The sequence below is a fragment of the Pristiophorus japonicus genome, chromosome 4, assembly GCF_044704955.1.
Source record: "Pristiophorus japonicus isolate sPriJap1 chromosome 4, sPriJap1.hap1, whole genome shotgun sequence".
Classification (NCBI taxonomy): domain Eukaryota; kingdom Metazoa; phylum Chordata; class Chondrichthyes; family Pristiophoridae; genus Pristiophorus; species Pristiophorus japonicus.
The window spans coordinates 193287876-193305996 of record NC_091980.1 but is presented as its reverse complement, the minus strand read 5'-3'; the positions used below and the strand labels follow the sequence as shown (position 1 = coordinate 193305996).

The window sequence follows — 18121 nt, the reverse complement described above, 5'->3', positions numbered from 1 at the left end:
TCTGGTTCAAAAGTTACTCACTAAAAATAAAATTCACCCCCCGCCCGACGAGAATACCTCAAACTCTACTATTCAAAATAAAATGATTGTTTTGTGTAACTTTTCTATTGTGTGTACAGGGAAAAACATTTTCCAATAATGACTTACTATTAAGTCTTTACATGGTTTGTCTTTGTGACAAAAGCTGCTTTTTTTGTGCTGCCTTGTATGAAGTCAATAAAGGGAACCAGCACCCAGTAGGCACAAGTGTACACCCACACCAAAGTGAGTAATCCAAATTAAAATGCAGAAGCACCAAGTTTTTTTTAAAAAGCTGTCTTGTGCTTAATACATGTAATGCATTTATATATCCTAGAGGACAATAATTGTATATATGGACTACGGTATTGTACTGCCAGTCCAGCTGATTATTAACCATGAAGTATAATGAATTAAACAATATCTCACTCACCTTGGCAAGCATGTGGCATTAAGAACACTCAAATTTCCAACTGATGCAACAGTAATGGTGTTTTGTTTTGTCACTATTTTCACAAGACTTCTTAAACTCTTACCTTCTAGACATGGCACGCAGTATTTTCCGACTTCGGCTCAAATTCTCACCTGTGTTTATTAGCTTAGGAACAAACAGACAAAATATAAACAGATGGGGGGGTTGAAAATCTCAAACTATCAGTTTGAAGTCTTCAGACTGAAGAGTATTTTCTCTATGCATTTCCTACATGCATGCTTTTAATAATTACTCACCCTGTCTTTTGAACGTTCCAGCTGCTCTCGTTGCTCGCCAAGTTCCTCAATTATATCCGAACCTATCTGATCAGTCTCTGCTGCTATCCTATGAGAACGGTCTATACTCTGGGTAGCTCGGTTAAGACTGTCTGTACCTTGCAAAAGCAAAGCACGTTGGGATGATAAGTGACTCTGGGGGGAAAAAATAAAAAAGTGTATAAGCTTAATGTTTGAGCCTCCTTAACAAAGAACTAGACATTGACAGCAACTGACCTTCCTTTTCTAAGTATTTCAAGCTCACTCGCTTATGGTAATGTGAATGGGACAATAATTCATTTCTCAACTTCAAAGGTTTCAGAAATTCATAGGATATTTTCTGCCCCTGGTAAGTCGCTCGTTTCCTCATGCTTCACAAAATACCGCACTCCAATTTGATAAATATGTCTCACTTTAGCCAAATCATGGAGAAGCTGCCATTACTGACTTATCCTGTTCTACAAACTTGGTTCTCTTTAATTAAGCTTTAGTCTATTGAAAACAGAAGAAAAGATGGATAAGCAGGCAGGTTGACTTTTGGGTCTCAAATCTAGCCCCGATTAAAAAGGGATGAATGTCTCCTCTCTATGGGCTGCAAGGGTCCAACAAGGAATGTCAGCCCAGTTCAACAGCACAAATAGTCCAAACTGACATGGAACTGAATTTCAATTAAAGAGCCCATAAAGATGGCTGGTGCAAGAGATGCAAACATTGTGATTGTCCCTATACTGCATTTTAATGTCAAAGAAAAACATATCTTGGATATGGCCCATGATGTACCTGACCCAGGAGTCTTGGAGTGACAAATGTAGATTAAAGTATTGCTACTCAGCTCTACAATTTGCCAATAAAAATAAACACATTTGTGTGGTAAGCTAAAAGTTAGCCCTAAAGTAAATAGAATACTCAGTGATCCAATATGCTTTATTAAATCTACATGCACAAAATTGATGTATATTTCAAGTCTCACAGGATAGGGGAGAATGTAGTTGCTACAACAATGCTTTTTAATTGCAGTACTTACACTTTGTTCATTTTCAGCACTGTACACAGCGTACTTAAAGTCACTACGTACTCCATATTCAATATCATTGCTTCTAACATCCCGTTGTAGCTTGCTCACATCTTTTCTGTAAGATCGGATTTTGATATTCATCTGATTACGGTACAATAGTGGTGCGTTCCTCATTTCCTTTTCCATTCCATCCAACTAGAAACAGAAGTATGCAGCAATGAAGGGTGCAAATTCTCAAATAATAGGTGTTGCTGGCTTCCCTGGTAATTAAACTATTTTACATCCAATAATTTATACCTGGATTAATTGAGTAAATCAGACAATGCAGTGTTGAAAGTCAGAAAACCCACTGTATAGTAAAATATTCACACTTCAATCATCTCAAAGATTTTGTGTCAATTCTCTCCCCTTCAGTACTTACTATTTCATTTGCTTCTTCAACTTTTTCATCTATCTCTCGTAGAAATCTTTTCTTTTGTTCTGCAAAACAGCAAATGGAAGTTAAATGTACAATTGCAGTAAATGAGTAATATGACATAACTAATGAAGCTTCATACCCCACCCCAAGTTAGTAACAAGCAAAATCTTGGATTATGATGTGTTTTAATTCTCTTGGGCCATTGAACCATTGGAGAAAATGACAACAGAAAGACGGATCTTCAGTAAATTATTTGGGCTACTTTGAGCTTCAACTTCTGAGTTATAGCTGGCTGGTGTCTTAAGTATGAACTATCAGAACAATGAGTTTGTGTATTTATATTCATGGAAATTTTGAACCACCTATATTTATTCATTCATTCAGTTGGATTGGACATTAATGATAGCAATGCTTGAAATACAATCTTTTGACTAGCCAAATACTGTATTTTGCAAATTCTACTGATAACCTACTACATGTTGATGTTCTCGATGAGGTGTTATCAACCAATAACTCCCATCTTTTTAGCACTCCCAACAGCAATTACCATTTAAGCACAGTGATCACACTAAGCTGAAAAAGCACCAGGAAAACAAGTTGCAGAAATTGTGATGCAGTGTAACAGTGGGCTCTGCTTCTACTGTGCTAAGGACTCAAAGATAGTGGATCATTTAACAGATGCAACCCATGGTCTCTTTCAATTGGCATGCTGACCCTCAATTTCTGGTACAATGTAGGCAGCCCAACCATTACTGAACCATGCTTACCATAAACAAAGCAGCGAACTGCATTAATAAAGCAAAAATAATTCAGCAGCTTCTACATTTAAAAAAAAAGGATACAGCAGATTTGTTGCATCGCTTGAGTTGTGCCTATTGCCAGGTGGACTGGGGCAGGAGCTAATCTGCCAGCTCCCTACTGGCCCTTCCCTAGGATTTTCCACCAGAAGTAATGGGTAACATGTAATGCATCTGCCTATATGTGGGTATGTGTTCTGTAATAATATGGAGATTATACCATCTGATGCATTTCCCCATCACATGCCATTGCAGCACTGGGCATAAGGGAAGCCTTGTGTTCATGGTTTCCAGCATTTGTATGGGTGGTTCCAAAGCCTGTGCAATCAGTCATGGCATTAAATTCAGAACCAAATTCCACTTTTATTTGAATTCATACCAGCAACACTGTGGAAAATCTAGACTACTGTAATTCTTCTACTTGCACTGTCTGGTCATGACAGCTGAACACGGTATACAAAAGAACTGTACCATGGAGTGATAAGCTGCAACTTGTCTTTCCTTGATTCTCATGAGTTCTTAAACTCAGTTAATTTGTCAGCAGGAGATACCCATAGAGACTGCATATTTACCCAAAGGGAGGAAGAGAAAGATTTAGACCAAGAGGCGAGTTATCAAGTGCCTGCCACACACATCTCTTATTAGCTGGTTTTACAGTGGTACAAGTTGCCTGCTTGGCTTCTCATCTGCGTAATGATGCACTAAAGAGCAGGTGATAAATAAATTAAAAGGTAGGGTGGGCTGCAAAAAAAACCTGATCCTACCATTGTTAAGGAAGGAGAGCTCCCATTCTTGAATTTCTTTTTAATATGGAAACAGTTGAATGCCGGCAGATAAATCTGTTGCAACGCAACAAATTACTTGACACATTAAAAAAGACAAATCAGTTATTCTTTCAAACAATTGCAGCAGCACGTCACATTTTGTTGCTATCTTATTTCAGTAAGGAAAATAGTCTTGCGGAAAAAAAACTAAAATTGTACTTCATCTGCGTGTATTCCAGTCAGCAGGTACGAGCATGGTTCAGTACTCAGGAGATTCCACAAACGGATCTCCGATCTCTCGTTTCTTAGTTGGGAGATACACAAATATTAGCTTAAGAACGTGACAGGATCACTAGGTTTTGTACGCTGAAACACCAACATATTTATTAAGACACTGCATGCATGTTTAAATAGTAAGTTGTGCCATCTTCAAGGCAACAATGTATCTGCACATTTCTTGCCTTACCATGCATGGGCTGAAGTGCTGAAACAGAACTCAAGATACAATTGAGATTTAACAGTTTTAGTTCTGCATATGAGCATAACTGAATAGGTTTGCGGTTCTAACAGATATTTTTCCCTTTGCATTTCTATCACAAGTACAACCAAACCACTGTTCATTTTAGTTATTTTGGAACCATGTCTGTCGACAGTACTACATACACTGCACCACCTTAATCCCGAGCTCACTTTCAATCCTACCTTCTGAATTAATGTAAATATTTATTACTCATGGTACACACATTTATCCAATGAGGCACTGTGCTCTCAAGGCTTTGCTGCCTCCTTTATTCACATTGGGTCCATTTGTTGGATAAATACATCAGACCCAACAGATATATTTTGCTACATCAAAAGCACTAAAAAAATGCAAGCAGTTGTTACCTGAACTCCCGTCATGGCCAGTAGTTGAAGTGGAATTTGTTAAAGAAATAAGAAGTTATTGCTGACCTTTTAGCTGCACATAACCTTGAAGTGGCTTCTTCGTGTCGTGCTCATGACACATACAGCATCCACAGCTTTCTCATTCACGTCTCTTTCTACATTATTCACACAGTTCCAAAATCTGTCTCACTCCACGTATTTAATCAACAAAATACAAAAGCACAGATCTACCAAGCATGAGTAAGAGTTTTATAGGAAACAGTGAAGCAAATTACCCATTTAAAAAAAAGTTCTGACAAAGGGAACCTACAACCAAAGCTTAAAGCCATCTTTTCTCTTTGTAGCTATTGATAGACACACAGAAAATGCTGGAAATACGCAGTACCTATTTTTAAATTCAGTTTCTTACATTTGCATTTTTCCTTTTAGTTCCAGAGGCAAAGACATTGGGAGGGGGTGGGGGAAGGGATTCAAAATATAATTCGATGCACTGGTTAAAGTGGTTGGGTATGGCGTTCCAGCAATTCAACATAAATCTACTATGTACTGCATTTAGCTGCTTACCAGTTAATATGGATTTCAGGTAGTGTTTGGGGTTAAAAGGTCAAAAGAGAGCACAATTGGCTGGCTGTAAATTGCAGCATGTGAGGAGAGGATGCCATGCTTTGGGTGCCGATTGAAGAGTGGCACAGAATGAAACAATTGGACAGAGAAAGTACACGAAGACAGACAGAACACAGAATTTGAGCGGGATAAATTTAGAGATGAAAAAGCAAGAGCAGCACGCCAGACCAGATCAGGGGGCAGCAGAGAGTTTGGCAATGGGTGGGAGACACAAGGAGTGATCGGAACATGAGGAGCACTATTTTAAATTTGATTTACTGAGGACTGGAAGCCAATGGAGATTGGCAAGGATCATGTGACAACTGAGCAGAATCATCATCATAGGCAGTCCCTCGGAATCAAGGAAGACTTCCTAAAGTGAATCCTTTAGTGGCTGAACAGCCCAATAGAGAGCCACAGACCCTGTCATAGGTGGGACAGATCTGCCGCTCTTTCTGCTGCCTGTGCCTGACCTCTTCACACTCGTGGCGTTGAGATTCAAATGCCCTCCTGGATGCACTTTCTCCACCTAGGGCGGTCTTTGGCCAGGGACTCCCAGGTGTCAGTGGTCTTGTCACACTTTACCAGGGAGGCTTTGAGGGTGTCCTTGTAATGTTTCCGCTGCCCACCTTTGGCTTGTTTGCCGTGAAGGAGCTCCACAAAAGAGATTCCCTAAGCAATTGCTTGTCTGGCATGTGAACTATGTGGCCTGCCCAGCGAAGCTGATCGAGTGTGGTCAGTGTTTCAATACTGGGGATGTTAGCCTGGGCGAGGACACTGATGTTGGTGCGCCTGTCCTCCCAGGGGATTTGCAGGATCTTGCAGAAACATCGTTGGTGATATATCTCCAGCGACTTGAGGTGTCTCCTGTACATCGTCCATGCCTCTGATCCATACAGGAGGATGGGTATTACTACAGCCCTGCAGACCATGAGCTTGGTGAAAGATTTGAGCGCTTGGTCTTCGAACACTCTTTCCCTCAGGTGGCCAAAGGCTGCATTGGCGCACTGGAGGCGACGTTGAATCTCCGCATCAATATCTGCCTTTGTTCTTAAAAGGTTCCCGAGGTATGGGAGGTGGTCCACATTGACGAGGGCCGCGCCATGAATCTTGATAACTGGGGGGAGGGGGGGGGGCAGTGCTGTGCGGTGAGGACAGGCTGGTGGAGGATCTTTATCTTACAGATGTTAAGCGTAAGGCCTATGCTTTCATACGCCTTACGCTTATCAACTATATCCTGGAGTTCAGCCTCAGAATATGCGCAGACGCAGGAGTCGTCCACGTACTGCAGCTCAACGACAGAGGTTGGGGTGATCTTGGACTTGGCCTGGAGGCGGCGTAGGTTAAACAGCTTCCCACTGGTTCTGTAGTTTAATTCCACTCCAGCGGGAAGCTTGTTGACTGTGACGTGGAACATGGCGGCAAGGAAGATTGAGAAGAGGGTTGGAGCAATGACGCAGCCCCGTTTGACCCAGGTCCGGACGTGGATTGGGTCTGTAAATGGAACTGCTGGTAAGGATAGCGGCCTGCATGTCGTCGTAGAGCAAGCGAAGGATGTTGACAAACTTTTGGGGGCATCCAAAACGGAGGAGGACACTCCATAAGCCCTCATGGTTGACAGTGTCAAAGGCCTTTGTAAGAACGAAAAAAGCCATGTATAAGGGCTAGCGCTGCTTCCTGTTTTCCTGCAGTAATTGCGCTGCAAAGATCATGTCCGTTGTGCCTTGTAGGGGACGAAATCCGCATTGTGATTCCGGGAGGAGCTCCTCGGCCACAGGGAGAAGACGGTTGAGGAGAACTCTAGCGACAACCTTCCCAGTGGCTGATAGCAGGGAGATTCCCCTGTAATTGCCGCAGTCGGACTTGTCCCCCTTTTTAAAGATGGTCACGATCACTGCATCTCAGATCTCCCGGCATGCTCTCCTCCCTCCAAATGAGAGATATGAGGTCATGTATCCGCGCCAACAGCGCCACTCCGCCATACTTTAGTGCCTCGGCAGGAATTCCATCCGTACCTGTAGCCTTGTTATTCTTGAGCTGTTTTATGGCTTTGCCTATCTCGTGCAACGTTGGGGTTTCATTGAGGTGGTGGCGGGTCACATGCTGCGGGATGGAGTTGAGAACACTCGAGTCAAAGGCAGAGTCTCGATTGAGATCTTCAAAGTGCTCCTTCCAGTGGGCCCAGACAGCCTCTGTGTCCTTGATGAGCATTTCCCCGTTCGTGGCCAGGAGTGGGGTGGGGCCTTGGGAGTTTGGACCGTAGGTGGCCTTGACTGCAATGAAGAATCCTCGCATATCATGGCTGTCGGCCAGTTATTGTATCTCCTGTGCTTTCTCCATCTACCACCTTTAGGTCCCAGGTTTTTTGTTGGACCTCATCCTTGAGCCATCTGTAATGTTGCTTTGCAGCTCCCAAGTTGGGTTGTTGCTTGAGGCTCAGAAATGCTCAACGCTTACGATTTATTAGTTCTTGGATCTCCTGATCATTTTCTTCAAACCAGTCCTGGTGTTTACTGGTTGAGTAACAAGTGTCCCTTCACAGGCACTGGTTATGGAGACCTGGAGGGCAGACCAAGCGCTGTGGGCATTCAGCATCTCGGTCATCAAGGCATGCCAGATTAGCTGGGAGGCGCTGGCTGTATAGGATTCTCTTAGCTGGGTTTTTAAGTGCCCCGGCATTAACTTTTTTGTGGCACTGCTTCTGCTATCCCCTCTGCTTTGGGGCTATGTTTATATTGATGATGGATCGGATTAAGCGATGGTCCATCCAGCAGTTGTCAGTTCCTGTCATGGTGCGGGTGATGCGCACATCCTTGCGATCCCTGGTTCGGACGATGAAATAGTCGAGCAGGTGTGGAAATATATTTTTATCTAAGCTGTACCACACGGTATTTTTGTGCCCTTTTTAATATAAAACAAAATGGAGTCCTGGGCCTTCCAGAAATTTCTGCAACAAGCAGTCGGCTTGCATAAACAACTAAACCTGGCTTGAAATGGCCGATAGCCACCAGACAGCTAGGAGACAAGTCCTGCTGAGACAAGTACCACCCATGGTGCTCTCCTATTGCCCATACGACACCAGTTCCACTCCACCCCACCCTTTTTGAAGTACTCAAACCACCAGCCATTATCTCTTGTAGAGACCTCATCCATTTGATGCAAAAAGATAATTGACCAGGAAACTGGAACATCCTGACACAATGCAAGGCAGGTAATAGCTCATTACCACACTCTCCGAGTAATGGCCGGCTGGCCAACTAATAACCCTGACAAAAGGAAATATCTGGAAACCATGTCAGGACAAGGATGTAGTAATTAACTCTTTATCTGTATTTACTGACTGCGAGACAGAGCCAATACACAGGGAGGGGCCATAACTTGGGTTTTACTGTATAAAAATATCTCGTGAAATTGTACCATTACGAAGGTGTTCACTTAGCCATTGACGGAGTGTGACCTTTCCCTTGCTAGCAAGTAAATTAAAGAAACTTCTGCCGGAGCTGAAGGTGTTGGAGTCGTTTATCGGAGGTCGAGATTTCGACAGTTACTTCTTGGAGGTTTCACCGAGATGCATACTCTCTGCCCTGTGAGTAAAACGGATACAGGCATAGTGCCTCTCCAGTGAAAGGCTTCAGTGGCCAAAACAAGGTGAGCCTTTTGCTCACAAGAGGTTTCTTCACTGTTGAATCGCATATGTAATCTGTTGTCCACAAGGGAGGTACTGCAATCTACGAGACTCGACATTTAAAAGCTAGTTATTTTTTAATGATCATTTCTTTCTCAGCTTGCAGGCAGAAGAGATCTGGTTCTGGAAATATCTTGAAACAGCCCGGGGAAGGTTTCAGTAGGAAAAGGTAAAAAGAGCGCTAGCGAAGGTTCTTATGTGATAAGATTAGAAAAAAAAAAAGCACTAATCGATCAAAGGTTCTTATGTGATAAGAGTTAAGGTAATGGGACCATAAGTTTTATAAGTTTAATAGGATAAGTTAAGGACTCTGTCTGTAATGGCGTACAACGCAAGCTGAGAATTGATTATTTGTTTAGATAGAGTTTAAGGCTATGATTTGTATACTCGCATGAATATTGTTTGTCCTAGTTGTCCTTGTTATACTGTTGTGTGCAATACCTTTGTGCGACATTGCAATTAGAGAAACGGGAAGAGTCACTAGGGAAAATTGTGATTTGGAAAAACAAGGATTGATTGAGAAGAAACAGCAACATTGATCAACTGCGGTTGGTTCATGCCAACATCTCTCACACACCCAGGCTGAGCCCGAATGAAGAGCCTTTTCAGGCCACGTAACGGCCAGGAGAAGTGGGCGTAGAGAACTTGGTTGGCCGAAAGGATTGTGAGATCAGGAACTGTGGAAAATCTTAATCATCCAGAATGGGTGCTGGAGCAAGTAAACCACCACCAAAAGGGACCCCAGCCCATTTCATGCTCCAGAATTGTGGTCAGTCTTCAACTGACCACTTAAAAGAATGGGTAAAGTGGACTAAGGGTGAAAACAAGCTATTTCCACCCGATGGTTCATTTAATTTAGAGAGAATAACATGTCTAGAAGAATGCCTTATAGACAGAGACCCAGGTAGAAGAGGTAAAAAGAAAGTGAATTGGTCGGTGTTTGGAGATTTGAAAAGGGAAGCTGAGGAACGACACGAGAAGAGCCGAAGGGTTAGCAAGCAGTGTACTAGAGGGAGAAAGCAGGTGGATGAACGAGTAGTGCAGGGGAATCGCCCTCGACATAGTAAACATCCATCTGTTATGGTTGCTAAAGAGACAAAGGCACATTCACCAAGTGCCCTTAAGGATTGGTAAGAGGATTGCACTCCCTACAGCCATCGACCACCGCCGTATGGTCCACCCCCAGCGGGCACTTCAGGCCAATTAGGAGACAACGATCCTCGGGCTGGAGCACAGGGAAACGGGGTAACACCCGCTCCCAACAATGCAGGTGCGGCTGCAGGAGAAGTAGATCCGTCACAAGAAAATCAATACCATGACTTACCTGTGGACAAAGGCCCAGTGCCCTGGAGCCATCATCATCCGCATTCCCAGTAAGACTTTTCCCCAGTCCACTCCCTGAGGGGGAGAACCTAAACAGACATTGATAAGACCTTGCGAAGAGGCTCGAGGTGGACTCACAGACAACAAGGAGGATCAGAAAAGAGAATGCGCACGGCTGAACGCGATACTCCTGGAATAAGCACCAGGGTTATCATGGAATGATAAAAGGGGGGAATGAGAATGTGTAAAAGGGTTGCGAAAGTGGTAGATGGCTAGAGAAGGTGGCAAAAGGATGGAGATAGGGAATCATGGGAAAATAGCTAAAGAAATGGCCAAGATGCAGACAACTGCAGAATCAACAGAAAAAAAAGCGGTTACCAAGAGTTGAAGTTGAGGTTAGACACGGGTCATGAGAAAGCCCGAGGCAGCACAAAGAAAGAAAGCAATCCTACATAGGAAGGGAAAAGTAATAACTTCTACTGATAGAGGAAGAGAAACTAATTGGGTTCTTTACTGATAAGGGAAGACAGTGTAGCAAAGCTATAACTAATCTACCTGACACTAGCCTTAATTGGGAGACTTTCTTGCCTGCCATTGGACGTACTCGGGGGGGGCGGGGGGGGAGGCAGAAAGGGATTGGATAGACCAAGTGCTAATCAAATGTGTTGTGTTTTGAAAATGTATATCTACTGCGTTTTTCGCGCTGAAAAGGAGCTTGTCCAGGGGAAGGTAAACAGGCTCTGATTGAGAGTGTTCCTTTGTCTTGACAAGTCCCGGCCGGAGAATCCGCAATAAAGGTCTTTTACAGAAAATGCAAGAGGTGTTCGCGTCAATGTATTCGCTGAAACAGATTGAGGGAAAAGGAATCCGTATCAACATTTGGTGTCAGAAGTGGGATCTCAACGGACGGCTGCCGAAAGCTTGCGAATTAAGAGCCAGACTAGCCGGGAGGAAAGTAGCCACTGGAGTGAGTACCCTTTAAAATACCACTTCAGTTTCCTTCAGTTCCAAAAGTCTAAGGAAAGTTTGGCCACTCGCTGATGCTCAGGTAGCGTCTGAACGAGATCCAGGTCAATCTTGCGAATACCTTTTAACTTCGGAAATAAGTGTCCAAGTCAGGTACGACGTCGACTTTGTATATCACTCAGTCCGCCTAGGCGCTGATTGGACTTAAATCGCGCGGCGACGCGGAGGGATAGGGAAATAGACAATGCCGCGGCGACGCGAAGAGATGGGGAAGTAGACAATCGCGCGGCGACGCGGAGGGATAGGGAAGTAGACAATCGCGCGGCGACGCGAATAGGAGAACCATGCGGCTACGCGGTATAAAAGGGAAATTGTGTAAAACTAAATCGCGGGGCGACGCGAGGAATTGTGTAAGGATAAAAGGAATTGTGCAAGGATAAAATTGGGCAATCATGGATCCAAAAATAGAGCCGGCCAAAGAAAAAATTTAATTAATAAGCTTTGTTGAATGAAGAGAGACTTTTGTGAATGTCTGTTTTTGAATGAGAGTACTTGTGTGATTTTTTGACTGCGGAATGAATTTTCATGTTTTTTTTTAAGAAAGCCTGTTTGGAGGAGTGAAGCAGCTGTTTGCTTATTTTAGCTCCACCCACTTCTCCAAACAGAGTGAAAGTTTTTTTAACCCTTTGTAGTGTTGTCCTGTATGTGGGAAGTTTTAAGACATTATAAGTTAGAAACGCAGGTGTGGATTTATTCGGATGATAAGTTACAGAGCTAGGAAATGCACAAAGGATAGGTTTGTTGAGTAAAAGATAAAAAATACATGGTCCCGGTGGTTGAAAAAAAGAGAATTTATTTGACACGCTCACTTACTTGTCAAAAGAAAACATGCAATGATTGATTACAATGGGTTGAAAGACATAAATTTAGTCTCGGAATGAGATAAAGAATGCCTTTTAAAAAAGCTTCTAGCTGAAAAAAAAAGTTTTAAATAAAGATTGAAATTACAAATTTTGAATTGAGATTTTGAGATATTCAGAGAAGGCACAGCAAAATACTGAGGTGGATTCAAAAAAAAAAAAAATTATTAAATTAAATCTGATCTCAAAGAAAAAAGGAGATATAAAACTAAAAGGTTTGGAAACAATCTAGAAATATCTTCAGGGATCAGGTCAAACTCCTGGGCGAGTGGCGAGCTATCCGCGAAGGTGTAAAAGGGACGTTTGAAAAATGTTAAAAACAGCAAGCTTTAGCAGTTTAGAAGAGACATTTTAACGACTTTGAAACTGGAGCATTTTGAGATAACGAAAAGCAACCCTCAAAGCCTAATTGCTGGACTCCATTCAAGTTATGGAGAAAAGAAAAAGATAAAGACGCCACTTTGAAAGTAAACAAATGATTTTAAAATTAATTTACGGAGTCACGAGCCCTCCGTGTAAAATACAAAACCTAATTTGAAGAAAGGAGATCTGAAAAAAAAGATGTAACGTAATAAATATGTGCTGGAAAAAAATGTGTTTGTGATGGAAAAAGACAGAACTTACTAAATACTAGTTGATGTTTGCTGTGAAAAAGATATTGGTTTAATTAGGAAAAGGAAAAAAAAAATTGGAAGAGGTAAAAGACAGTGATATTGATTTTAAATTATGAGAAAGTTTCACTCCAGTTTGAAAGATTTCCAAAATGGACGTTGTTTATCAAGAAAAGTCCCGAACAGTCTAAACAAGCAGGAGGGTTTTGAAAATAACGAGGAGAAAAGATCTAAGCTATGCGAACTCAGCACAGAAAAAAAAACTGGGAATTAGAGAATCTTACTGAATTTTAAAATTCTTATAGAAAATGGAACTGGCATGGAAGTTTAGATTTTGTGTCGAGAGAGAAATAAAACACAAGATTTGCCCAGTGAACGGGACCGTAAAATAAAACGAAATGTTAGAATGTACACAGCGTGTGTGAAAATTGGATTTCAGTAAACAAAATAGCTATTAAAAATGTGTGGTCTCGTTTTAAATCAATCAAAAAAAATCTTTGGCAATTAGAAGTTAAGAAAACCTTGGAGTTTACTCTAAAATGCCGTCTTCCCTGATGAGAAGACTTTTATTATGACGACTTTACTAATGATTTCTGCTTTTTTTAACGGATTCCTAATTTCTTAGCAAGTTTTGAAGGCACAAAGACTTAAAAAAAATTTTTTCGGATGATTACGTGAAGTCACGTAATGACATCAGGCTTTCTTACAAACCTGTAAAGGAGTTAACCCTTTCCATTGACAGCTGTTTTATACCGGACATTATTAATTTGGATTTCTTAATAGAATAAAAAAAAGACTCACCTAACAGAGGAAATGGTGCGATAGTCAGAATAAAAATAAAAACAGAACTAGCCTATGTAATAATACTCGCCTGATACAAATAAAAGAAAGATACTCAAACAAAACAAATTCAAGAGTTAAAAGCCAAGATGAATAAGCTGGAAGAGATTTTTAAAAAACGGGGCCAGACGGATAGTGCAGTGCGCAGCCATAGCACCATCACCTATGGCAATAGAGCCAATGTATCCCACGGTGGGTAAGTGTAGTCTAAAACCCAACCTAACTTTACCTCCGATTTCACAGAGTGACCGCAACATGCATGGATAAAAGATGAGTAGACCAGAACCTAACACCTGGTGACGACCAGGCTATCTGTTTAAAATTTGCAGATAAAACACTCACCGAGATGGGACCGCAGCGGCTACTTCGACTCTGGAGACTCAGGATACTGGGGACCTTGAGGCCCACGCGGGCACTAGATAATACAGATGGACTACGAGAGATATAGCACACGCAGGAAAGACACAACTACATGAACTAGCTTTGTTTAATTTGACTGCCGAAATATGCAACCCAGCAGCCAAGGACTGGAGCAAGGACAGAACTTATTTTAACGCATGGCTATGTATAGTGTATTAAGTAAGGTTGTAATGTAGCAGGCTGCCGATGCCATGGGCGCCAGTATATTCCGAGGACAGGAGCAAGTTCATAGGACCAAAAGGGGAAGGGCGCAGAAATCCAACTGGATGGAATTTCAGTTCTAGAAGCTCATGCCTGGGCGGACGAAGCTGCAAACAAGCAGACAAACCCACCCCGCAAGAACAGAAGGGTGGGAAGAGAACGGAGCAAGGGGGGGGGGGGCTAGTAATAAAAGAATCTAAAGAAAGGATATAATTTGGGGTGCGTCAGCGACTACTTATCCTAAACCTAATGGATATAATTTTTCCTAGCTTCTGTGGGAATGAAACTATAAGTCTATACCAGAACCTGGCACAACGGATCCTCAAAGGCCCGGAACCCACTACCCTGAGATTTAATGTCAGAAATGGAACAGGGCAAGGTCGAAAAAAAAAAAGGGGGAATACTGGAAACACTAGGCACGGGTTATGCGGCAGAGGTCATGACGATGAATTCCATAGGCCTGTAGGCAATATACGACCGGGTTAACAACTTAATGGCGTAGTCTTGAGTGGTTTAGTGGGGAGGGACTTGGATAACCAAGCCCTACAAGTGCGGTTGGGAGATGGCGCAGAAGGGGAACTGTTACAAGTGGCCCATACATTGCCGAAATGCCAAGACAATAAAATTGATCCACGCAATGGGGAAAGATATAAGTAAACGATTACAGGCTGAGATATAGTTTGCTCCGGGTATGGGGCCTGGATATTAAGTGAGGTACAACATAATTTGGAGCACCTCCAGAATGGAGACATACCAGATTGGATTCCGAACAGCATACTTAACAATTGGACTCTAGATAAAAAAAAATGAATAACACATGCGAGGTACGAAGGAATAGTCACGCATGGGTGCCGAAATTCAGATGTATTAATGGGTGGGTGAATATGATCGGATTTGTGTTGTCCATACCACAGTATGATGTAACAAAGGGAGACCCCTTATATCAGATCGATAATATTGGTGAAGTGAGAAACCAAACTCGGTTACGTTACCATCAGCCTGCCAGACGGGTGATTAAAATTAACAATAGTACCAAAGGCATTGATATAACTGACTGCTATAAAATTAACCAAGTGGTTTTATGTCGAGGTGCGCCACGAATGACGAATGATGATTGCAGATTCCACCAAACAAACGGATGTATGCTGAGTATCACTCCACTCGAACACGATCTTGAGACCATCGCTGCCCCGCAAGGAAACGGAGAGTGATGCGTGAGCACGGGGGCAGCCAACTTAATCATTAAGACCAGGGGAGGAGTCACCCCGTGTCCTCATTACTCCTAACTTCTGCTTCAGACCCAAGGGAGAAATAGACATAGACGGATATCATATACATCCCGAGACAACGGAAATCATCGACGGAACAATCATGGATACCTCCAAGAAGGGTACGAAGAGGCGGTATGGGAACCGCAAGGCAAACAGATACCGGAACTAAATGAGGAACAATTACGTTTGGTGCAAGGAATCCAGAATCAAAGACGACAGTATGTCCGGCTGATGGAAGAAATAGACAACTTACAGAGAGACACTAATGCAATGCTGGCTGATCAGCCCTGGTACTCAAAGCTGTGGGACATTGGACTTAATATTCAAATTCACCCATGGATAAGAATAATATCACATGTACTTGTGGTAATACAGGGTCTGGTTCTGATGGTCATGATGGGATTAACATGTGCACGAATTAAACAGGCCAAACGATAATTCAGGGCACGCACTATGATTAAGGCCATAAGGGATGAAAATTTAAGCAGTCCTACAGGAAGGACTTACCTTATATAACTCTGTGGGAAGGTTTCAGGAGGTCCCGAAGCTTGGGAGATGGCCATCCAGGTGAATGAACCTATTTGGAACTTGCCTACAGGGAGATAGTTATTGGGAAATATGGCCAGCTTGGCGCATAGCCAAGGGCCAAAAGGGGGGAAATGCAAGAGATAAATTTGGCATTAGGGGTACCAGTGGGACAAGGGTTAAAGTGCTGGTTCCTGCACTGGCACATAAGGAGGTAAAAGGCTTCTCTTCGGCCTTGTACCAAGGCTCCAGAATTAATCAATTCAATAATATTCCAACAGGATACGATGTGAGAACCTAAACAGACATTGATAAGACCTTGCGAAGAGGCTCGAGGTGGACTCACAGACAACAAGGAGGATCAGAAAAGAGAATGCGCACGGCTGAACGCGATACTCCTGGAATAAGCACCAGGGTTATCATGGAATGATAAAAGGGGGGAATGAGAATGTGTAAAAGGGTTGCGAAAGTGGTAGATGGCTAGAGAAGGTGGCAAAAGGATGGAGATAGGGAATCATGGGAAAATAGCTAAAGAAATGGCCAAGATGCAGACAACTGCAGAATCAACAGAAAAAAAAGCGGTTACCAAGAGTTGAAGTTGAGGTTAGACACGGGTCATGAGAAAGCCCGAGGCAGCACAAAGAAAGAAAGCAATCCTACATAGGAAGGGAAAAGTAATAACTTCTACTGATAAGGAGGAAGAGAAACTAATTGGGTTCTTTAATGATAAGGGAAGACAGTGTAGCAAAGCTTTAACTAGCCTATCTGACACCAGCCCTAATTGGGAGACTTTCTTGCCTGCCATTGTACGTACTCGGGGGGGGGGGGGGGGGAGGCAGAAAGGGATTGGATAGACCAAGTGCTAATCAAATGTGTTGTGTTTTGAAAATGTATATCTACTGTGCTTTTCGCGCTGAAAAGGAGCTTGTCCAGGGGAAGGTAAACAGGCTCTGATTGAGTGTGTTCCTTTATCTTGACAGGTCCCGGCCGGAGAATCATCAATAAAGGTCTTTTACAGAAAAGGCAAGAGGTGTTCGTGTCAGTGTATTCGCTGAAACAGATTGAGGGAAAAAGAATCCGTATCAATCGTGAGGGAAGAGGAGGGGAGGGGGGGAAAGAGAGGGGAGGGGAGGGGGGGGAAAGAGAGGGGAGGTGAGGGGGGGGAAAGAGAGGGGAGGTGAGGGGGGGGAAAGAGAGGGGAGGTGAGGGGGGGGAAAGAGAGGGGAGGGGAGGGGGGGAAAGAGAGGGGAGGGGAGGGGGGGAAAGAGAGGGGAGGGGAGGGGGGGAAAGAGAGGGGAGGGGAGGGGGGGAAAGAGAGGGGAGGGGAGGGGGGGAAAGAGAGGGGAGGGGAGGGGGGGGAAAGAGAGGGGAGGGGAGGGGGGGAAGAGAGGGGAGGGGAGGGGGGAAAGAGAGGGGAGGGGAGGGGGGGAAAGAGAGGGGAGGGAGGGGGGAAAAGAGAGGGGAGGGGAGGGGGGAAAAGAGAGGGGAGGGGAGGGGGGGAAAGAGAGGGGAGGGGAGGGGGGAAAGAGAGGGGAGGGGAGGGGGGAAAGAGAGGGGAGGGGAGGGGGGGGTAGAGAGGGGAGGGGAGGGGGGGAAAGAGAGGGGAGGGGAGGGGGGGGAAGAGAGGGAGGGGAGGGGGGGAAGGGAGGGGAGGGGAGGGGGGAAAGAGAGGGGAGGGAGGGGGGGAGAGAGAGGGGAGGGGAGGGGGGAGAGAGAGGGGAGGGGAGGGGGGGAAGAGAGGGGAGGGGAGGGGGGGAAGAGAGGGGAGGGGAGGGGGGAAAGAGAGGGGAGGGGAGGGGGGGAAGAGAGGGGAGGGGAGGGGGGAAAGAGAGGGGAGGGGAGGGGGGGAAAGAGAGGGGAGGGGAGGGGGGAAGAGAGGGGAGGGGAGGGGGGGAAAGAGAGGGGAGGGGAGGGGGGAGGGGGGAAGAGAGGGGAGGGGAGGGGGAGAGAGTGGGTGGGGGGGGAATGGAGGGGTGGGTGGGGGGATTGTGTGGGTGGTGGGGGTTTGTGTGGGTGGGAGGGGGGGGTAAGAGTGGGTGGGTGGGGGGTTGTGTGGTGGGTGGGGGGGGTTTGTGTGGGGTGGGTGGGGGGGTTTGTGTGGGTGGGTGGGGG

General features: G+C 44.2%; 1 protein-coding gene across 1 annotated transcript in view; it reads right to left on the bottom strand.

The window, feature by feature from the left end:
* The window catches only part of vti1b (vesicle transport through interaction with t-SNAREs 1B), a 42025-nt gene that overhangs the window by 561 nt on the left and 23343 nt on the right, over positions 1-18121 (bottom strand). The window contains exons 2-5 of the mRNA XM_070878977.1: positions 2202-2260; positions 1790-1975; positions 748-921; positions 555-616 (exon numbers count right to left, since the gene is read on the bottom strand). Of these exons, the coding sequence (XP_070735078.1) occupies positions 555-616; positions 748-921; positions 1790-1975; positions 2202-2260 (481 nt within the window). The remainder of the gene's footprint in view (positions 1-554; positions 617-747; positions 922-1789; positions 1976-2201; positions 2261-18121) is intronic.